Here is an 18,916-nt window from a genome sequence, read left to right as displayed (position 1 = left end):
TTCATATTCTTTGTTACAGTTTTTTTCTTATAGATTTATTATATTTTCTTGTTTTATTATTTGAAATTCTAAACGTACATTAACTGCAAGTGCAATCACAACAATTATTCGACAGTGGTCTCAACAATAAGGTAAAATTTTTAACACATACATTCATAAATCCTGTATGGATGTTGAGGTAAATTTGCAGGGAGACTTCAGTAGTGGGTGGATGAATCAAGTGTCGGAGATTACCCACTAGTTAAAACCAGCATACGCCACTGGTATGTACAGTCACGGACACTACTGTGTTGTAACGAATTCATTGAAAGTTAATGAGATTGTTACAACCCAGAACTGTCCGTGACTGTACATATCGATCCCAGCCCTGGTTATAATGCATGGCGTTCAAAACTCAACGTTAGATAGAGCTGATTTCTGTAACAGCTGTGCCTCGGCGCACTGTAGCGATTTTTCTATCGAACGTATTAGCAATACTGGTTCTCGCATTGTGCCGCGCCGATCGCGGCAGAAACTCGTGGGTTACACTATATCTACAGAGATGACAATGTGCTCGGAGAGACGTTATTCATGTCCACTGGCCAATTCGCCTGCAGAAGATTTTCTTGTATTTCTCATGAAAGGTTATAACCTGTCTTACTATTTGCACATTTCATCAGCTCATTAGTTCCTCCAATTATAATGTTCTCTGGTTTCCTATTGGAATCTCTCAGGTGGTGAGTAATGAACTAAAGTCTCTTAGAAAGTAATCACATACAGTATATGTTGTTGATTGTTATTGAAACTCCATTAATGTAAGAATACACAAGGTTTGAAATTATTAGAGCATAGCCAACATTACCAAGAATAATATAAGTAATGATGAGCATCCATAGACTTTTATTGTTAGGTCTAACAGATATTATTTTTTTTCCACAATTTCACAGTTTTAACAGTCTTCTTTCAGGTGATAACAAAGATGATGGACGTGATGTTGGGAAGACCACAAATTAGTTGTGATTCTTCCTTTCTAATTTCTTCTTTTTTTGTTGGTTTTCAATTATTCTTCCTTTGTATGATGCAAACTTTATGTCGTTATCACAAGTGCCTTATTAAACAATAAAGGTTGAAAATAAAATTTGTGTGTATATTTTTTATCAAATTTCAGGTTCAAGCACGATATGATGTTGTTAATAATGACTGCTATCCTGGATGTAACAGTCCTGCCTGTTTGCTTAGGTTATCTTTTGTTAATAACATTGAATTTTTTTTCAATGTTTAATTCCGTGTATCCTTTTCTACTGTTAAAATTAAATTTCGCACTTTGACATATATTTAGCTTGAAAGTATCTCACGACTCACGAGTTTTGCTTGACTGTAGAAATAATACAAAAATGTACAAGGACTCGAGCAGAATTACTTGAGTCCTTGTACAATTTGTATTATGAAACTGCTTAGACGGCAAGATAATTCACCGACCCCTTTCTCTTAACGAGCTATACCCTACCACGAGGAAAGTCTTTAGCAAAGCTTTTTCACCGTTATCGACTCGAGGCCTGCCACACGGTAGTCTGATACCTCATCGTTTGAAACGGTGTGATTCAGGTAATTTTTGTCTTTACGAAATCTTTCACGGTATTAAATTGAAAAGTTGCGACTTCTATGTACGTACGAGTATGTTGTCAATGTGAACGCTGTTTAACTGAAGTGTTTCCAGCTTAAAATAAATTCCACTCAAATAAGAATTTACATCATAATCATTATCGTCAGGATGAGGTGCTTCACATGTGTTTTGCCGGTCTCGGTAGAGGAATTGTTACGCTATGAAGTGTACTTCAAAATCCAATTTAGGGTTTTATTCACAATTTTAACACTGAAATGCCATTTTATATACTGCTTTTGATTCTGGAATATGCCTAGTTTGTCTTGCCGAAATCTTGATCTTTGATTTGCCATGATTATGTGAGGAATACATGCATTTTATCGTGGCTATTTTTGCCTATATGAGTAATAAATGTCTATTTCGAAAATAACTGCCTTCTTGAGTGCCTAAAATGAGAAAATGATGGGTTGAACTTTGAGTTTGTTTTTTTCTTTTTTCAAACGACCTATATTCTGTGCCAGCCCATATAGTTAGAGAAGTCGTTCTGCGCCGAGTAATTGTGAGGGTCGCTAGAGTAAAAGGAGTTTGATTTGGTTTGATTTGGTGTTTTAAGTCCACTTTATGCGCAGTAAGGCTAATCGGGACCTGACCTACAGTTTAAAGTGGGATCCGAACTACTGCGCAATGTGCCTCCTCATGGTGCGATTAACCCAAGAGGTAGAAAAGAAACGTAAAATAACGGAAATAGAAAACATGTGCTCTGTTGTTTCTAAACAAAGAAAACGGCCATTATTCTTCTTTAGAACCAAAAATTTTGAAAAATCTCTTGGTCGATTTGATTTGGAGAAAAAATACACTGATAGCGTCATTAAAGTGGTAAAAATTTGGATGTAGGACAAAAAAGCTGTTTTATAGAGTAGAGAATAAGTAATAAGCTATTGCAAATATTATTATTATTATTATTATATTCACATTGTAATTTTTGCATAATGATGTCTTACTGTTTTCAAGCAATATATATTGTCAAATTCAGACGCGTTGACTTCTGAATCATTTTGTACAATAGCACTTATCTAGTCTGAAAGAAATGTTTATGGCCTTAGTTATTGCGTGCGGGCAATTCTTTGCTCTTAAGCGAGGGGCCGGGAGTTATTTTGCAAATAGAATAAAAAGCGAGAGTGAGCATGCTTCTTCGTCGGACGACCACGCCCAGCAACAAGGGTGTGGCAGAGCGATTACCTCACCCAAGTTCAAGGTCGTTCCTTCCTCCAGTCCTTTCGCCCGTTCTTCAACAGATTCACCAGGACACGCCATTACCATAATTTGGTCCAGCGTTCCGCTATGCACAATATGCATTAAAAATGAAAATACGCGAGGGAGCTGGTATAATTGCGATACACTCGATAACGGTTCGAATGCGGTGCCCGAGCCGAACTGGGACTGCCGATTTACATCAATGAGACACCTCCTTGGACAATCGAAGCAAACAAAATCATTGACTAATATAAAATCGCAACAATATGATTTCACTTAAAGTATGTGAAGTATTACAAAACTCTTATAAGTTTTACAATGATCATAAAGCTCCACGATGAAGTATTTTATAAGTAAAACGAATTAATGTTAAACATTTTATCTAAAATACGGAACATGTATTTTTAAAATTTTGACAGTTCCCCATTTTAAACTACTACTCCTCCACGCACATACTATCAGCCATTACTTGGTAAATTGTGTGCCATATCATTAATAGCTTTGTGTTTGAGTTTCAGTTTTAAGTCTACTTTATGCACGATAGCCTAATCGAGGCTGGGCCTAAAGTTTAAAATGGAATCGAAACCACTATGTGCCGACACTGTATATCAAACCAAACCCGGGAATCATTTATTACAAGACGACAACGTGCCCGCTACACCATCGGGGAGGCCCACCATCAAAGCAAATCGCATGTAATAACTATTTTAAGTAATAATTATTGATTAAATCGACGACGTGACTTAGAGGAACGGCCGTATTACAAGGTATTATTTTACTAATTTATTTCTTTCAACAATACGGTTTTAATAGCGCGGTAATATTTTCACTGGGCTCCGTGGTGTCTCTCTCTTCCAACTTTTATTCTTCTTGGTACCCCTTTCTTTCAGCGCCCAAGGCTGCGTCCTTCCATAGCTACGGCTCTGAATGGGATAGAAAGATTCGAGTTGATTCACATTGCAATATCGCTATACTGCTTTCATTTCCAAACTGCGCTTCAAGGTCACGGCATCGTCTCCCCACGTAGTCGCCCGTTCCCCTCCAAACGCACGCCTTCTGCCTGTTCATTGGGTGCTGCACGGGGAATGCACAAGAGTGGGAGTGAGGAAGAGAGAAGCGCGGAGCTGGGTGGATGTCCTTGAACCGCACATTCAAACTGAAAAAAATATCAATCTGTATCTCGACTCCACTGCGCTGTTCTTCTCTCCTATTTGCTTTTCTTCATCTATCCTCCTTTCCTCTCGTTTTTTTTTACTTCTATCGTTTCCTCTCCCCCCTATCATTTCTTATATTCTCTCATTTTTCCTTCTCTCTTCCTTTGCATATTCTTTCCTCTAATTTCTTCTCCTTTCCTCTCCTCTCTTTCACTCTCATCTGTCCTCTCCCAACTTCTTTTCTTTATAGAAAAGAATAGAATCTGTGTAGGATCTTCACCGATGAAATTAAGGAAATCAATTTTCTTCATGTAGGGGAACACTATCTCTTTCATAAAGTATTTTCTCATTTGCGTTATAATAGTCTCTTCTTTTTTTCATTTTAAAATAACATATTACATATTGCTTTATTATTCCTTTTGTGTGTTTCACACATATCTATTGTGCACGTGGTAAACTTGAAATTTAGCCTAACTCTATATGCAATCCATCAACAACGCTTTGTGTTAGTCAAGTGGCCTAGTACAGAGGTCTCCAAACTCCCAGAATCATTGAGCTACTTCTTTGATTTGAAAATAAATGACGAGCTACCAGTGGTGGATTGATTTTCTTATGATTATTTCTTGCTTTATAGAAGCTTTAAGATGAATAATCAAATTATTAATTTTAATTTCCCTACAGCATACAGAGGACTTTTCTCATGGAGATATAGTTTTCTCACAAAGCACAGTATAATCAGAAAAGTTACTTCCTAATCATAATAACCTTGTTTCTTACAATGTTAATAAGAAGTATAACACTTTCATGCACACTTTATGTTAATAATCAAGAAGTCCAGGGTCTACAGTTTAAAGTAGGATCCGAAAGAACCACTACGACCTCTATCTGGTATCGAACCCGAGACCTCTTGATTTCAATGCTATCAAAAGAGATCACCTCAGTGCATTGAAATCGGACAACGTTTATTGCGAAGTGTAAAGCTGCATATAATTTTTTGAGATCCCTTTTTGTCTTGCATTTTTTTAAATGTCCTGTAAGTAGTTTTAGGTGTATATAGACAAAAATACTTGCTCATTAATCAATGTAGGCCTACTCTTTCAGTATTTCTCTATTTGCGTCCACATGGCCTGGCAAGCCTTCCCAGACAGAGTCTTTTCAAAATCTTTCGCCACATGTCATATAGATAGCTAGAATAGCGAATTGTAGTTAACTTCCTACGAGCTACTGAAAATGACCTCGCGAGCTATCGGTAGCACGCGATCGACGGTTTGGCGATCCCTGGCCTACTATAAAATGTCTTCGTTAGGAAACTTTTGGTGAATGCTGTATGATTATACCAGGACACTTTTTCCCACTTTTCCGATTAGTAACAAAGACATTTTGCTTTGGACAACAACTAGGTACATGATCTTCTCCATGGTCACCGTGAACTCTACACATCGGTGGTAAATTCCCACAAAACTAGTTTACACATGTCCGATGAAGGTCGTTAAGCTCGTGGGCCACAGGGTAATGGATAGAGCTGATGTCGTCGACATGCTTTACCAATAATGCGCACTTCGATTGGAGCAAAATGGTCATCCGATTGAAATAAACATCCAGCACCTTACACAATCTATTGCCTCTAGTCTCATACATACAATATATGTCAATGCGTTTTCTTCTTCTTTGCTTCTTTTTAATTTTGAAGCTCAAGAGTTTTAGATCTTCAGCTGATTTCGCAGCATACGAAACTGTGCTACGAACTTTGAAGAGAATGAGCAAGAGAGCGATAGGGTGTACTCTTCATACAAATTCCTTCACATAAACTCTACCCACAAATTTAGTAACGGGTCTCCCAGATAGAGTAATTGTAACACTGTAGTTTTGTAATCCCACTTTAAACTGTAGGCCCAGTCCCGACTATCCTATTCGAGCGTAAAGGTTGACTTAAAACAAGCTTTAGTAAACCGATTTAGTAGTGTGCATGTATGATGTCGGTTCCGCTCTTTGCACTGATGTTACGTTGTATTGTACCAGTACATTTGATAGCAAGTGTTCGATTCCGAGCGTAGGTACATAGTGGTTCGGATCTCACTCTAAACTGTAGATCTGGTCCCGATTAGGTTATCTGTGCATAAGTGAACTTAAAATAGACTTTGACAAACAAACTTTTTGAGATGTTCAACTCAAGAACCCCAAAGATAAGAGTGATTTTGTAAGTTGAAGTTTTAGTGCTTTGTATAACCATAATTTATTTCTTGAAGTAGGTAAATACAAATCCAGAGCCATATACAGAGGTTTCTGCTTTCTGGATAAAAATAGATTTTGCCCCTACACCGAATTCAGCGACAGCATCCCCACCCGCAACTGCTTGGGACAAAGGTTCTGCTTCTAATTTGAATTTATTTTTAGCAATTGTAAAAAAATTCACATCTGCTTTAAATATAACAAATATAACACTAAGGTGAGATATTACGTTATAACTAACATGAATTAAAACAGAATATTTTCTAGTATATCAAAACTACAAATAACATAATATATTCCCTGTTTCGACTGTTTCAAATTTTCAAAACGGCCCGCACATACGTTAAGTCGTCAGTCATACGAGCTTTAACATCACATCGCATACATTCCTTCTCTTCGATACTTGTTTTACTAAAACTTCTCTGAAGCAGAAGTTAAATCAAACCCTGCCCAAAATGAAATCTTGAGAACAGCACCGAGTATAGAATTTTAAAAATAAATTCTAATCGATAGAGCACTAAAATCATGCTTTGATTTTCGTAATGTCACAGGTAGACATATCCTGATCAAGGTTACACCACGTTGCAATGGACTGTCACAAGAAGAAAATAAATGCGCAGATACAAACCGGTATGGGTGCTCTGGGGGTTGGTGAACTGCAACGTCATCTTCTCTGCGCCAGTCGCTCCTCTGAAAAATGAAGCACTCGGCCAAAAGAATCTGCAGCAGCAAATTTAAACAAAGTTTTACTTTCAACCACAGTATCAAGCAAGTAGAAAACTGGCTTCAAATCACTTTGTTCGTTGTTAACGTCAAGGAGACGATATGCATTGCATATCATAACTTTATTTGGCCTCTAAGTATAAGCGCCCATGATACAGGCCCAATAAGGACTCTATGAGTATGAATATGAGTTGGAAGTTGTGTGTCTGGACATACGATCCATTGTAGCGGGCTATGTTCTGGAAAAGGGTGAAAATGTAAAGGCTTCAAACATTTATTTCAAAGAATCGCTTAAGACTATTTATGTTAATGCTCGAATTTTGCAAAAGGCCTCTCAAAGTGATCGCAGTGTGTATGTATGTGTGTTGGGCATTTTATAGGAATAATTTACACAATAATAATGATAGGTGGGCCAATAATTTTATTGCCCCACCACATATTTACAGTTGGTGTATGAGATGGAAAGAGTCCGTCGACCGACCCCCCCTCCCTTTTCTGAAAATTGACATCATGTCAATTTTTAAAAAAAGAAAGAAACAGAAAGGTTGTTATTTTTTATGGTTAATAACAATCGAAAAAATTTAATGTAAAATTCAGGAACCATAATCCAAGGAATAATTGTTTCATAGTTTGCACAATTTCAAAGCTTAGATTTTTCTGTTAGACTTTATGACTAAAATTTCCTCCTAACTTTTTGAACGAGGCGTGGAAAAGGTAACAACAAAATAGAATAACTATGCATTTCAGGACATTAAGTGTATGAAATGTAAAAAAGATCAAGAAGAGCCTCCCAGTCCCAAGGATATACTAATTATTATTATTTCTATTATTCAAGTTTTATCCCCTCAAAAAAGTTTCTGGAGTCTGTTTGAAGATATTTTGTGTTATAAGGCTGAAACAACCTAAAATGTTGTGAAATAGGTCCAAAATATAATTGCAGATTTTCAATAGAACCAAATAAAGCTCTTACACTAGCGAGATGTTATTTAAGACCGTCACATGAACTTTTGTCTAAAAATGACATATCTTTGGTAGTTCTGGACATCACTAGCCTGACATTCTTGTATAGTCTCCACCTTCCCTTGACATGAACTCTGAAATTTGCATCGTTGGAAGTCGTCTGCCTCTGACCTTTAAAAGAACGTCAAGTTCACGAATCTAGCCTCGCGGTGAAAGACCTCGAGTCGAAAGTCCTTTGGCCTCAGAGCCCGGGAGTTAATCTTCCAATATATCCACCATCATTACAACCTCGCATTAGCTGCATCCACTCTGCTAGATGAGGTCACTTTTTTGCAATATTTTCACCTCTGTCACAAGAGGTACTATAACTGCTCCGAAACTGATTCTCAGACTATAATTAACTTTCCTTGTCTTGATAAACAATTCACCCGTTGGTCATTGTATATCCTTCCTTGAAATATGCGTTCATCTTTTCATCTGACACTTCTTAAAGCATGACATGTGGTTTCCATTTGCTCTTTCCGCAAACCATCTTATAATGTGTGTTCAAGCACTTGAGCAGCTGCTGTTAGAAAGATTAACCTGGAGTACAAATTAAGTCACAACTCTATCGATATTGCAGCAACTGATTTGAACTGCATTCCGTGCTGATGAAACATAGTATTCACTTGTATCTCAAGGTGAAGTACACGAGATGTCAGGACCTACAGAAGCTTCTATTCTCATGTTCAGAACCGGTATTTCTACCTTGTGACAAGCACCGCATGGTTTAATTACTTTTACCTTAAGAGTTCGCAATTTTTTTGTATGATCTCATAATATATTCAGCCAGGAGTACATCATGCCCAATTTTTATTTAATAGATAGGCTATTCTTTAACCCTAGCAACAACAATATGAAGGCATTTTCATCTAATGAAGCAACTTTAATAGATTTGAAAAATATTTTATGGTCCAATTCCTATCATCATGCATGGAATTTGCTCTTGATAATTCTTGGATTTATACATCCGATTGCTGTTCTCTTCAATGTTCTCAATGTCCGTAAACAATGATTACAAGAACCTTCAGAATATATTAACTGCATTTCCTATTTCGGAAATAATTTACAAATAGTATATCATTTTCAGATCATATTACTTCGTCATATGCAGAAAATAGTGACAAACTGTCGAATAAAACTTATTAAAAGAGGACATATAGCTACTTGTATTTTTAAAGTAGTAATTATTTTACTCGGCGACTTCAACACCATGAAAAACTCAAGGATCTAGTTCTTTTCGATAAGATTTAGATGTGATATATCTAAGTGGATTAAAAAAACCTCTTTCATTTATTTTATAGCCACGCGTCGCCACAAAATCTTACAACTAAATACAGTTTCTTGGTACAGCAATATATACCCTATATATTATTTTAACATAATATAAATTATGTTAAAAGAGCTACAATTCAACAATGCAGTATTTCCTTGAAACAGTAAAATAAAAAAAGGTATAGTGCTCCACTGTGCTTAGCATCACGCTATGAAGGCGTATAGGGTGTGTAACGCCCCACACTTTCTTGATCCGGTAGTGAGGGGGGGGGGTGATGCTGATCAGCCCCCTTTACCCCCCCAGGGTTTCCCCCAGGTACTCATGTCATTCGACGTTAGAAAAGTTCCCGGATTTGAACCGGCCGGGGATGATCGAACACGGGACCTTTAGCATGGTAGTCAGACGCGTTACCGACTGAGCCACCGCGGCGAGTCTCCAAGGATTCATTTTAAACAGTATCAATACAAATAATGGCTCGATGCCGTATGTAAGACGTACAAAAACCTATATTAAAAACTATTTGAGGAAAATTAAACGAATTGTAAGAAAGTGCATGAATACCCTGAATGTTATATAATAGGAAGGTAAAAACAAGAAATAGGGTGTCTTTACAATTTATCCCTTGCCTACATTTTTAGAATATCCTTCATGTATTATAATAAATGACAACCTTCCTGGGAACATGTATTTGAAATTCATAAAGGTTACCTTTCTTCCACAGAGGAGGAGGAAACGAAATGTAATTACGGAGCCATCTGCCTGTTACACTCGAGTGGAAAACCTATTTCCAAATCTGTCACTTACAATCATAGAACTCACACAGAGTGAGCCTACTTGGTACTCGCTTGGATAGTTCAGACACCCACGTGACCCACAATGGCGTCGTCAAGTTGGTGTGACGGGAGAGTGGCTGAATCTTCAGTAGTCTTCAAGAAAATTCCAGCACCTGAAGATCTTAGATTAACTGCAGGTTCATTAAATTGATAATGAAATATGACAAGATATAATGGTTATTGCAAGACAAACAAAAATTTAAATGGATATCTCCGATTCTGAGTGTGGGATTAATGAAAGTTCATGAACGAAATTCAGCAAATTCATTTCAAATATTTATTCAAAGTTTTGCAACCTACAACAAGAAGACAATGCTGCGAGAACCCTTTCTTGGACAAACGAGCTAGAATTTTCAAAATTTGGAATAGTTGAAATTTCGAACTTGAAACGTGTGGTTTCGAAGAGCGTTGCGCTTAGTATTCCCACAATGGTCGGCACATAATACAGATTTAACATATATTCGGTGCCATACTTGTATAGTGCGGACCAACTATGGGTGACCCCTTGAAGTTATTTTTCTTTTTTCCTACGACCATGCCGAGAAGTTTTACTTTAGTAGTAAGGTATGGGAAAAGGTGTGAGATGGAGCAGGTCCAAAACATCTGCATCTGCGTTTACCTTGGAAATATGCATTTTGCAAAACCGAAGAAACTGCAATATTTTTCATAATGCTATATGATTACAATGATAACTACAGACTTATTGCATTTTTGATCATTTTTTAAGTTTATGAGAATATGGACTACGTTTCAAACACGTTACTATGAAAATGCCGTAAGGTTTCTCCATAATATGTATTTTTTGCTTATTGCTTTAACGTATTCGTGTGTCTACTACTACAGTTTCTTAAATTATATGAGGGAAAGTAAACTCTATAATTGACATAAGGGAAAACTTGCATTAAAATTATAGCTGTGTAACCTATTGCTAATAGTTAATCTATTGGTAGAAGTAAGAAACTAATTTAATAATAATAAAGATAATAATAACAATAACACTAATGTTGATATTGTAATCAGAATTTTAACTTGATTGCCGTAGAGGTCTAGACGAGTTTCAGATGAGTAATAAGAGGATAATAATTCTTAAAATATCTTTTCAGTTACATGGACCAACTGTAACAAAATAAGATGTAGAAAATTAGTACCCCTGAATTCAGTTTGCTTTTAGGTTATGTTTTATGCTCAGAGAGGCTAAAGAGGCTAAAACTATAAATGCCCATTGTGTCTGCACCTGAAATCGAACTCAGGACCCATTGATTATAACGCGTAAGCGACTATACTATCGGAGAGGTAATGTTCTTTTGAACAGGACGAATACTAACGATTGGTGCTCATTTGTTTCTTATATTGTTATCAAACAGTTGCCTTAATAAATGCAATTTAAGTAATATATAATTATGCATACACTCTCTTTCTTTTTCAATGTTCACGTAAGTAGCCGGGGAGGGATGCAATTAAATATTTGAGATGCATGAGTTAACTTTGTTGAAGATTTCTGGCACTCATGAATATTGATTGATCTCTTGTTAGATGTTACCTTGTAAGAATGATTGATGGAGATTTTAAATATTTGTGTACTTGTAGTTGTGTATCAAGACTGATGTAAAGCAAGATTTATATACCCACCCATCACAATTAATCATCATATATTATGCAGTGTGTCCCATACGTATATTGCACGTTACTTTGCAAGAAAGCTAGATGTTTCAACCAAGCAAAAACAAAGAAACGAAGTTGAAAAATAGCCACTATAACCAAGGAGAACAATGAGTTTCTGGCGTTAAATAAGTCATGATGCATTTTTTTGGAATAAGAAGTTACGTCACGTGGGAGACCCACTCCTCCTCGGAGATGCGATTGATTTCCTGTCCGGAGAATCTGTGGACCGCCGACCGCTTTGTTTACAGCTCATTTCGCATTGAATATCGAGGCTCATCCTTATATCCCCCCTTCTTAGTTTCACTCGGGTTGTCCCGCATAATGCAATTTGCCTTCCAGGTACTTAAGAAGCTTCTTTGCAATCGTTGAGTCCACTTTCAACGAAGACGTGTTCAAGAAACTAACGCTGCGACGATAATATATATTGAGGTAAGTTGTCTGTCTACATGTACTGAACTATTTGAAACGTGAATTTTTGACAGATGTTTCCAACATTCATTCTGATCTTGACAACTGTTCCTTCAACAACAATGAAATCCATGGAAAGTTACTTTAAAGTAATTGAATTGACGTTTCTTGGTTACTTCAAAAATAATAATTAATTCTGCAGTTACTTATGATAGAACACTTCTACTATGTAGCTATAACATAATTGAACTATCGTTAATGGCAACTCTAACAATCAACATTTTATACCATTCAGGCATGCCTATTTAAAAAGTAATTTGATGTCTTCAAAACGAAAGTCAGCAAGTTTAAGTACACTAAAGTTAACACTCATCTTTCTGTAAATATGTAATTAATTCTCTTACATTTTGGTCATTAAACTAAGACGACTGAAAAATCTAAATGGTGAACAATTATTATCAACCGAAGAGCGTTGAGGTCTTTGTTTCTAAATAGGATGAGACAGCCTGTCATAAACATATTCAATTTAATTAGGTATATGTTTTTTTATATATAAAAATGGACAGCATATAAACTCCTTCATTTTCCCATGTATTTAGCAAATTTCTTCAAATTCAAGAATATTACACGAAAATAATTTTAAAGCAAGTATTAATTTCGTAAAATTCACTGAAAAATAGAGCATAAGTAATTTGCTGATTATCTGCTGTTAACTGGGAGATCTTAAAGCTTTCCAATGATGTAAATAGAATGGTAGACATGTTTTATGATGTAATATACGAATCTCTTGATGAATGCGTCCGTTTAAGACACGTTAAAGCGCCAGAATATCCTAGCTGGTTTACGACTAGTATAATTAAGAAAAGTAAATCGAAGGCGCACGTACCACCACAAAAAGTGGAAAGAAAGTGTAGGCTACCCAATAAATTTAGAGAAATCAGATCACTAGTAAAGAAAGAAATATCAGCGGCATATGATAATTATGTATTAAATGTTGAGAATAATACAGGATGACCCTTCTCTCGTTTGGACGTATATAAATAGTAAAAAACACGAAAAACCAAAACACCCTGTTTCTGAGGATGGTGAGCCCATACCAAACGTAAACGCGGTTGCAGAAGAATTTGCGAAACACTTTCAGTCTGTGTACACAGGAGGCAAAGGGTTCACATATAATCTCGAAATTATGACTGAGTATTCACAAAGCAGAGTGCTAAATATACTGAGAATTCAAGAAGTCAGTATAAATTAAATCGAAAATGCTATCAAAAAGTTAAAACCAAAGAAGTCCGCTGGACCTGATAAAATCCCACGATACATTTTCAAAGGTTGCGCTAATGTTTTAAAGGTTCCTCTGTCTATCATCTTCAACTCTGTCCTATTTGCAGTTTCCTGATAGATGGAAAGTGACTGCTATATGCCCAATTCAAAAGTCGGGTGATAACAATACGATACAAAACTACCGACCTATTTCTATTTTATCAACTCCTGCGAAAATACTAGAACAAATATATATGTTATATATGTTATATATATATATATATATATATATATATATATACTTATATGCATATTTTTAACCATGTGAAAAATGCCATATCCGAATTTCAACATGGATTCCAACCTAACAGCTCAATTGAAACAAATCTTGGGGAAAAATTGCATTATACAAGTACAGTATTAGACGAACGGGGGCAAGTAGATGTGATACATACTGATTTCTCAAAAGCTTTCGACACAGCAGACCATTACGTACTACTGAGTAAACTAGGTACTTTTAATTTTTCACACCCCCTAAGAAAACTCATGTCGTCGTACCTAATGAACATGTGACAATATGTTACCTACAAAGGCTTCTCATCCGATGATTTTTTGGTGAGCTCGGGTGTTCCTCAGGGGTCCAATATAAGGCCTCTTCTCTTTTTGTTATTAATTAATGATTTGCCCGAACATCTGATTGATTCTCGTAAACTCTTGCTTCCAGACGATTTAAAGTTCTATAAAAGAATAACAAGTGCCGACGATTGTGCCTCCTTACAACGCGACATAAGTAGGTTGATTGCGTGGTGTTCATATAACAAACTATCCCCCAATGTTAGAAACTGCTTCTCTGTTACATACACTAAGCAAAAAAGCCTATAGATTATCAGTATAAAATAAATAATGTTAACCTTAAACAAGCGGAAAAGGCAAGATATCTAGGAATATTTCTTGATTCTAAATTAACGTTCCCCTATCATTTGGACAAAGTAATAAGCGAAGCCTACAAGCATGTTGGATTTATCATTCGTACGGGCAGGGGCTTCAGAAATATACAAACACTAAAAATATTGTATTATTCTCTAGTGCGTTCAAAACTCGAATTTGGCTCTGTCATACAGAACACAGAAGTTTAAAAACATACCGCAATTTTAGAACGTGTACAGTCAAAATTACTTCGATACATGAAATTCAAACTGCAAGGTGAATACTCAGGTTCGAATCATATAATAACCTAATAGAGCAATTCCATATGGGCAGACTTGACCACAGAAGGATGACCCTAGACCTTATGTTACTTTGGAATTTTTTTAACGGTAAACTCCCATCTCCTCTGTGGCTTTCACAATTCAAAATACGTATTCCGAACATTAAAACACGACCCAAGAAGCATGGAACCTTCTACATATATGAGAAAAGCGCGTACAAATATCGTGAAAAGGTCACCTATTTGGAGAATGAGTGCAGTCTACAATGCTATAGAGAAAAATAATAAAATCATCGATTTGTTCACAATGTCATATTCACAATTCAAGAAAACAGTTATGAATGCATTGGCTAGAAAAAACAGATGAAAATATTTATTGGTTTTCTATGTATTGTATAACAAATTGTACAGACGTACATTATTCAGTGAAGAATTTTATAAAATTTTACCAAACATCTAAAATTTTATAAAATGCTTACAAAAATGCCGTTTAGAGTAAAACTCACAAATATTCGCACTCAATATTAATCTTGAAAAATGGACGAGAAAAATTGTCACATTTTAACTTTGATGTAAATCATTTATTCAGTGAGGTAGGCGACGGCGATCGCTGTTAAAAGTTAATAATTCTACTTATTTGTTGAACTAAATAATTACTGGAACTTTGAAATTCAACATTTATTGATTCACTGCACTTACTATTTGGAATATCACTATTCTAACCGTTTAGTTTCAATGGTTAATGCACTCTGTATACTAAAAATTAAAAAAAAATAATAATAAATAATAATAATAATAATAAACTTTATGGCACCCCTAAAACAGAGCCGAAATTCCAAATACATATCTGCGCGCAGTAATATATTACTTATCAGTCACACACACATTTGTAGAACTACACATCCTTCAATTCTAGTCTGGAGTATATTCTCTGAAGACTCAAATGTCAATCTCTCTTCCACGTAGTACACCGCAGTAACTTCAGTCTTGCAGGCCAACGAGGCTCTGGCGCCTGGACTCTCGGCCAATACAATCCTCTGTGGGACTTGCGTGTTGCCCATGTGTGCTTGTGATTGTTCCTTCATCCACTTCGTCGTATCAAGATTCATCCTGATCTTTGCATTTAGCAAGAGAAGCGAATTAAACGAAATCAATCAATCAGTTCAGTTTTATTCCGGATGAGAGTTAATAGCCTGATGCAGTCTTTTTTCATTTTCTTTTACATCTTTTTTGGAGAGGGATTTTTAAGGCTGCGTCAATTAGTATCCAGGCCATACTCACCGCGACTTGATTTTTCCAGTTACACACGGCGTTTCCGCAGGCATACAGGCATAATATATAGAGTCGGTACTTCACAAAACTAAGATTTGTAAGTAAAATATTTTTTATAAATTTTATAACAATATATTGGGTTATATTAATTTTAAATTTGACAATCCGTATAGAATAAATAAACATATCAATTGTAATGATTGCCTCATATAGATTGTTTGGTGGACAACATTTTTTTTCCTAGTGAGATGTTATGCGTGCTATTCTCGGTTTCTTGAAAAAAAAAGTAGTCATGAATGAAATATGTTGTATGAGTTACAGTGATGAAATAACTATAATTATAACTGTTAACTGCAACTGAGTTACTTATCAAAACAAATAATTGCAGCTAGCTATAACTGATTTACATTTAGAGAGTTACTGTAAATGTAGGTGAGTTACTTTTAAAAAGTAGGTTTCCAGCGCAGCAGGGGTTAGATGACCTTTCTGAGAGATATTTCTTTACTTGTACAAGGCCTAACTCATCTGATGGATACTGAAAATAACTGATAATAAAAAATGTCGTAACTGGATAATCCCGAAGAAAACAATTCTGTTAAGAAACGCAGAGTCTAAAAGTGCGTTCTTTAGCAATAACAGACAAAGCTGGTAAGTAAGTTAACCCGGAAACGTTAGAATTTGGCGTTGTATTTAATGATACGCAGATAGCTAGCTGAAACTATAAAGGAATTAGGACGGTCACTTCCAATAACTCATATCGATCCAAGGAAATCAGTTATTTCTGAAGTTAAAACTTCAGAAAAATTATGGTTTGTTTTTGTTGGCTGCAAATGAAAACTAATTGTTACGAGATTTGCGGTTGTAGATATAATGAAATGCAAGTTATTCAAACTGAGATTTACGTTTATTGGCTCCTGTATTATTATATATTTTTTATTTTCTTCTCGTTTCAGCTGCCACGAGGAATGCAAAATATCACTTCTCTCATCCTTGTCATGTATTTCCTGAGAATAGCTTCGTGCCTGGACTTTTACGAAGACAAATTTCCTGAAAGAGAGGTAAGATTGTGGAAGCAGAGTTATCTGGCAGCACCTTTTTTAAGTCATAATAACATTTATGCTATGTAGGTCCAGTATTAAGAAACAATTTCTACTGCAGCAGATAAAAATAGTGTACCATTCTTTAGAATATGTATTATTGTTCAAGCCGCTGGTCTACTGTTACATATTTTTGTGTGCTTATACAATGAATGAAGATTTTTATTATTAAAAAAAAATCAGAATAATAACTGGGTCAAGTTTACGTTAGAAAAGTAGCTCATTTTCCAGGAAGTGGTTTGCATCCATCACAAATGAGTTGAACGGCAGTTAGTTATTCACTACACAATTTCGGAGTTAGAAATAAGTCAATGTATTGAAAATACTGCAGTTTCTCCTCTTTGGAAGTTCGAATGGCATCCATATTACTTCTAGAAAGATCAGAAACTGCTGTGTTTACTAAGGCACCAACCAGTCTTCAATATGATCGCCAATGTCTAAGAATGACTTTTTTTAATGGTCTTGTTACGGGAACATACATGCGGTGTGGGAGTATGGATTAAACGTTCTTGATTCCGGCCATACCAGGATTTCATCCAGGAATCCAATGATTTGAGATTGTTTGAGCAGCAAGAGCTCATTGTCTGAAAAATTCCCTCCTTCGGAATTCGAACCCGGTCCTCTCGCGTGGCAATCAGGTGCCATAGGAGGCTAGGAGTAGAATCTTTTATGCTCTAAATTTGGTGTGAACATTCGCTGAGTATTTTATGCTTATGATATACAAAATGTCTGCGAAACGTGGAGACAGTTGTAGGAAATGAAATTATTACGTTTGCAGAAATTGCTTAGAATAGTCCCAGGGCTAAACAGAAACCTGGTTAGAAATCCAAGTAACCAGTCTCTAGGGTAAAGAGGGCTGAAATAGTGCATTTAAAGGTAAAAGTAAACCAGAAGAACTAAAAGAAAATAAACTAGAAAAGTCCCTTATATGCATGACAATAAGATATTCGTTACTCCTTACGACGCAATTGTGGAATGGCTGCACGACTAAGAAACACCAACAATATTCATTGCAGGAAAAACATTACTGAAATGTAATTGAAAACATGTCATTGATTGAGCTCATAGATAGGTAAACTTAACACTGTTGAAAGGAATTCTAGTTAATTGATGTTGTACTCTTATCTACATTTATTTGGTAATCTCCAACATTATGCGAGGTCTGACATTCTTGAATTACTTTCATTTCTGGCAAAGGCGCTCGTACACTTCTTACAAACATTTTTTGCTTCAATTACTCGTATTAATTACTATAGTTAGTCCATTGAATTATTCTAATTTGTCATACTATTTTAAAATATAACTGCTTTCGTTTTCAGTATGGCAAGGGGCTGCCAGCCTGGTTTGTGCAGTTGATCCGAGGAGAGCAAGACATTTGCCCCCACAAAAGGAACTCTGAGCTCATCAACTCCCTCCTGGGATTGCCAAAGGTCATGAACGACGCAGGTCGGAAATAAGGTAAATTATATCCAGATGCATTCTTATCAGTTTATGAGTAAATAAAGAACTTACAGAATAGAAATATATTACCGGTATATCATACGTTTGCCGCCACAACTACATGTTATTTGAAGGTTGTTTCCAACTATGAGCGGATAATTCGAGCGCCTGCCCAATTTGAGATGCCTAAAACCACCATAAGTCGTTGATAATATAAGACTAAATTACCCTCTTCTCGGAAGCGAGCAAGGGAGATTTCACACCAAAGTGACAAGCGACACTTTACCATGCACCCACCTGAATAGCTACTTTCCTCGCCAGTCTGTGAAAAAAGTATTGAGTACGCATGCGTGATCAACAACCCGAGGCGATTCCTTTGAAAAACAACACTGTTCGATGTACAGCTAAGCTATACAAGCGCCACGCCTGTACCAATCCGGTGTGAACGGTTGAATTGATTTATTAAGATTCGTCAAGTTGTACGTCACTTGGATGCTGGCGACATGTTGGGTGTCGCTTG

General features: G+C 36.1%; 1 protein-coding gene across 1 annotated transcript; it reads left to right on the top strand.

The window, feature by feature from the left end:
• Positions 1-12,114: 12,114 nt before the first annotated feature.
• Positions 12,115-18,413, top strand: Pdf (Pigment-dispersing factor). The gene is made up of 3 exons (XM_083121725.1): positions 12,115-12,141; positions 16,813-16,917; positions 18,276-18,413. The coding sequence occupies exons 2-3, from the start codon at positions 16,825-16,827 to the stop codon at positions 18,411-18,413; spliced, it is 231 nt and encodes a 76-aa protein (XP_082977851.1). The 5' UTR covers positions 12,115-12,141; positions 16,813-16,824.
• Positions 18,414-18,916: the final 503 nt, after the last annotated feature.

This window comes from Lepisma saccharinum, chromosome 4 (assembly GCF_977018435.1).
Source record: "Lepisma saccharinum chromosome 4, izLepSacc3.1, whole genome shotgun sequence".
Taxonomy (NCBI): Eukaryota; Metazoa; Arthropoda; class Insecta; order Zygentoma; family Lepismatidae; genus Lepisma; species Lepisma saccharinum.
Note: the sequence above shows the minus strand (reverse complement) of the source record. Positions and strands in the feature narration are given on the sequence as shown.

Coding starts and splice junctions, on each gene's coding strand:
- Pdf (XM_083121725.1), top strand. CDS start 16,825: ATGCAAAATATCACTTCTCTCATCCTTGTCATGTATTTCCTGAGAATA. Junction 16,918..18,275: donor ACAAATTTCCTGAAAGAGAG/GTAAGATTGTGG, acceptor TTTCGTTTTCAG/TATGGCAAGGGGCTGCCAGC.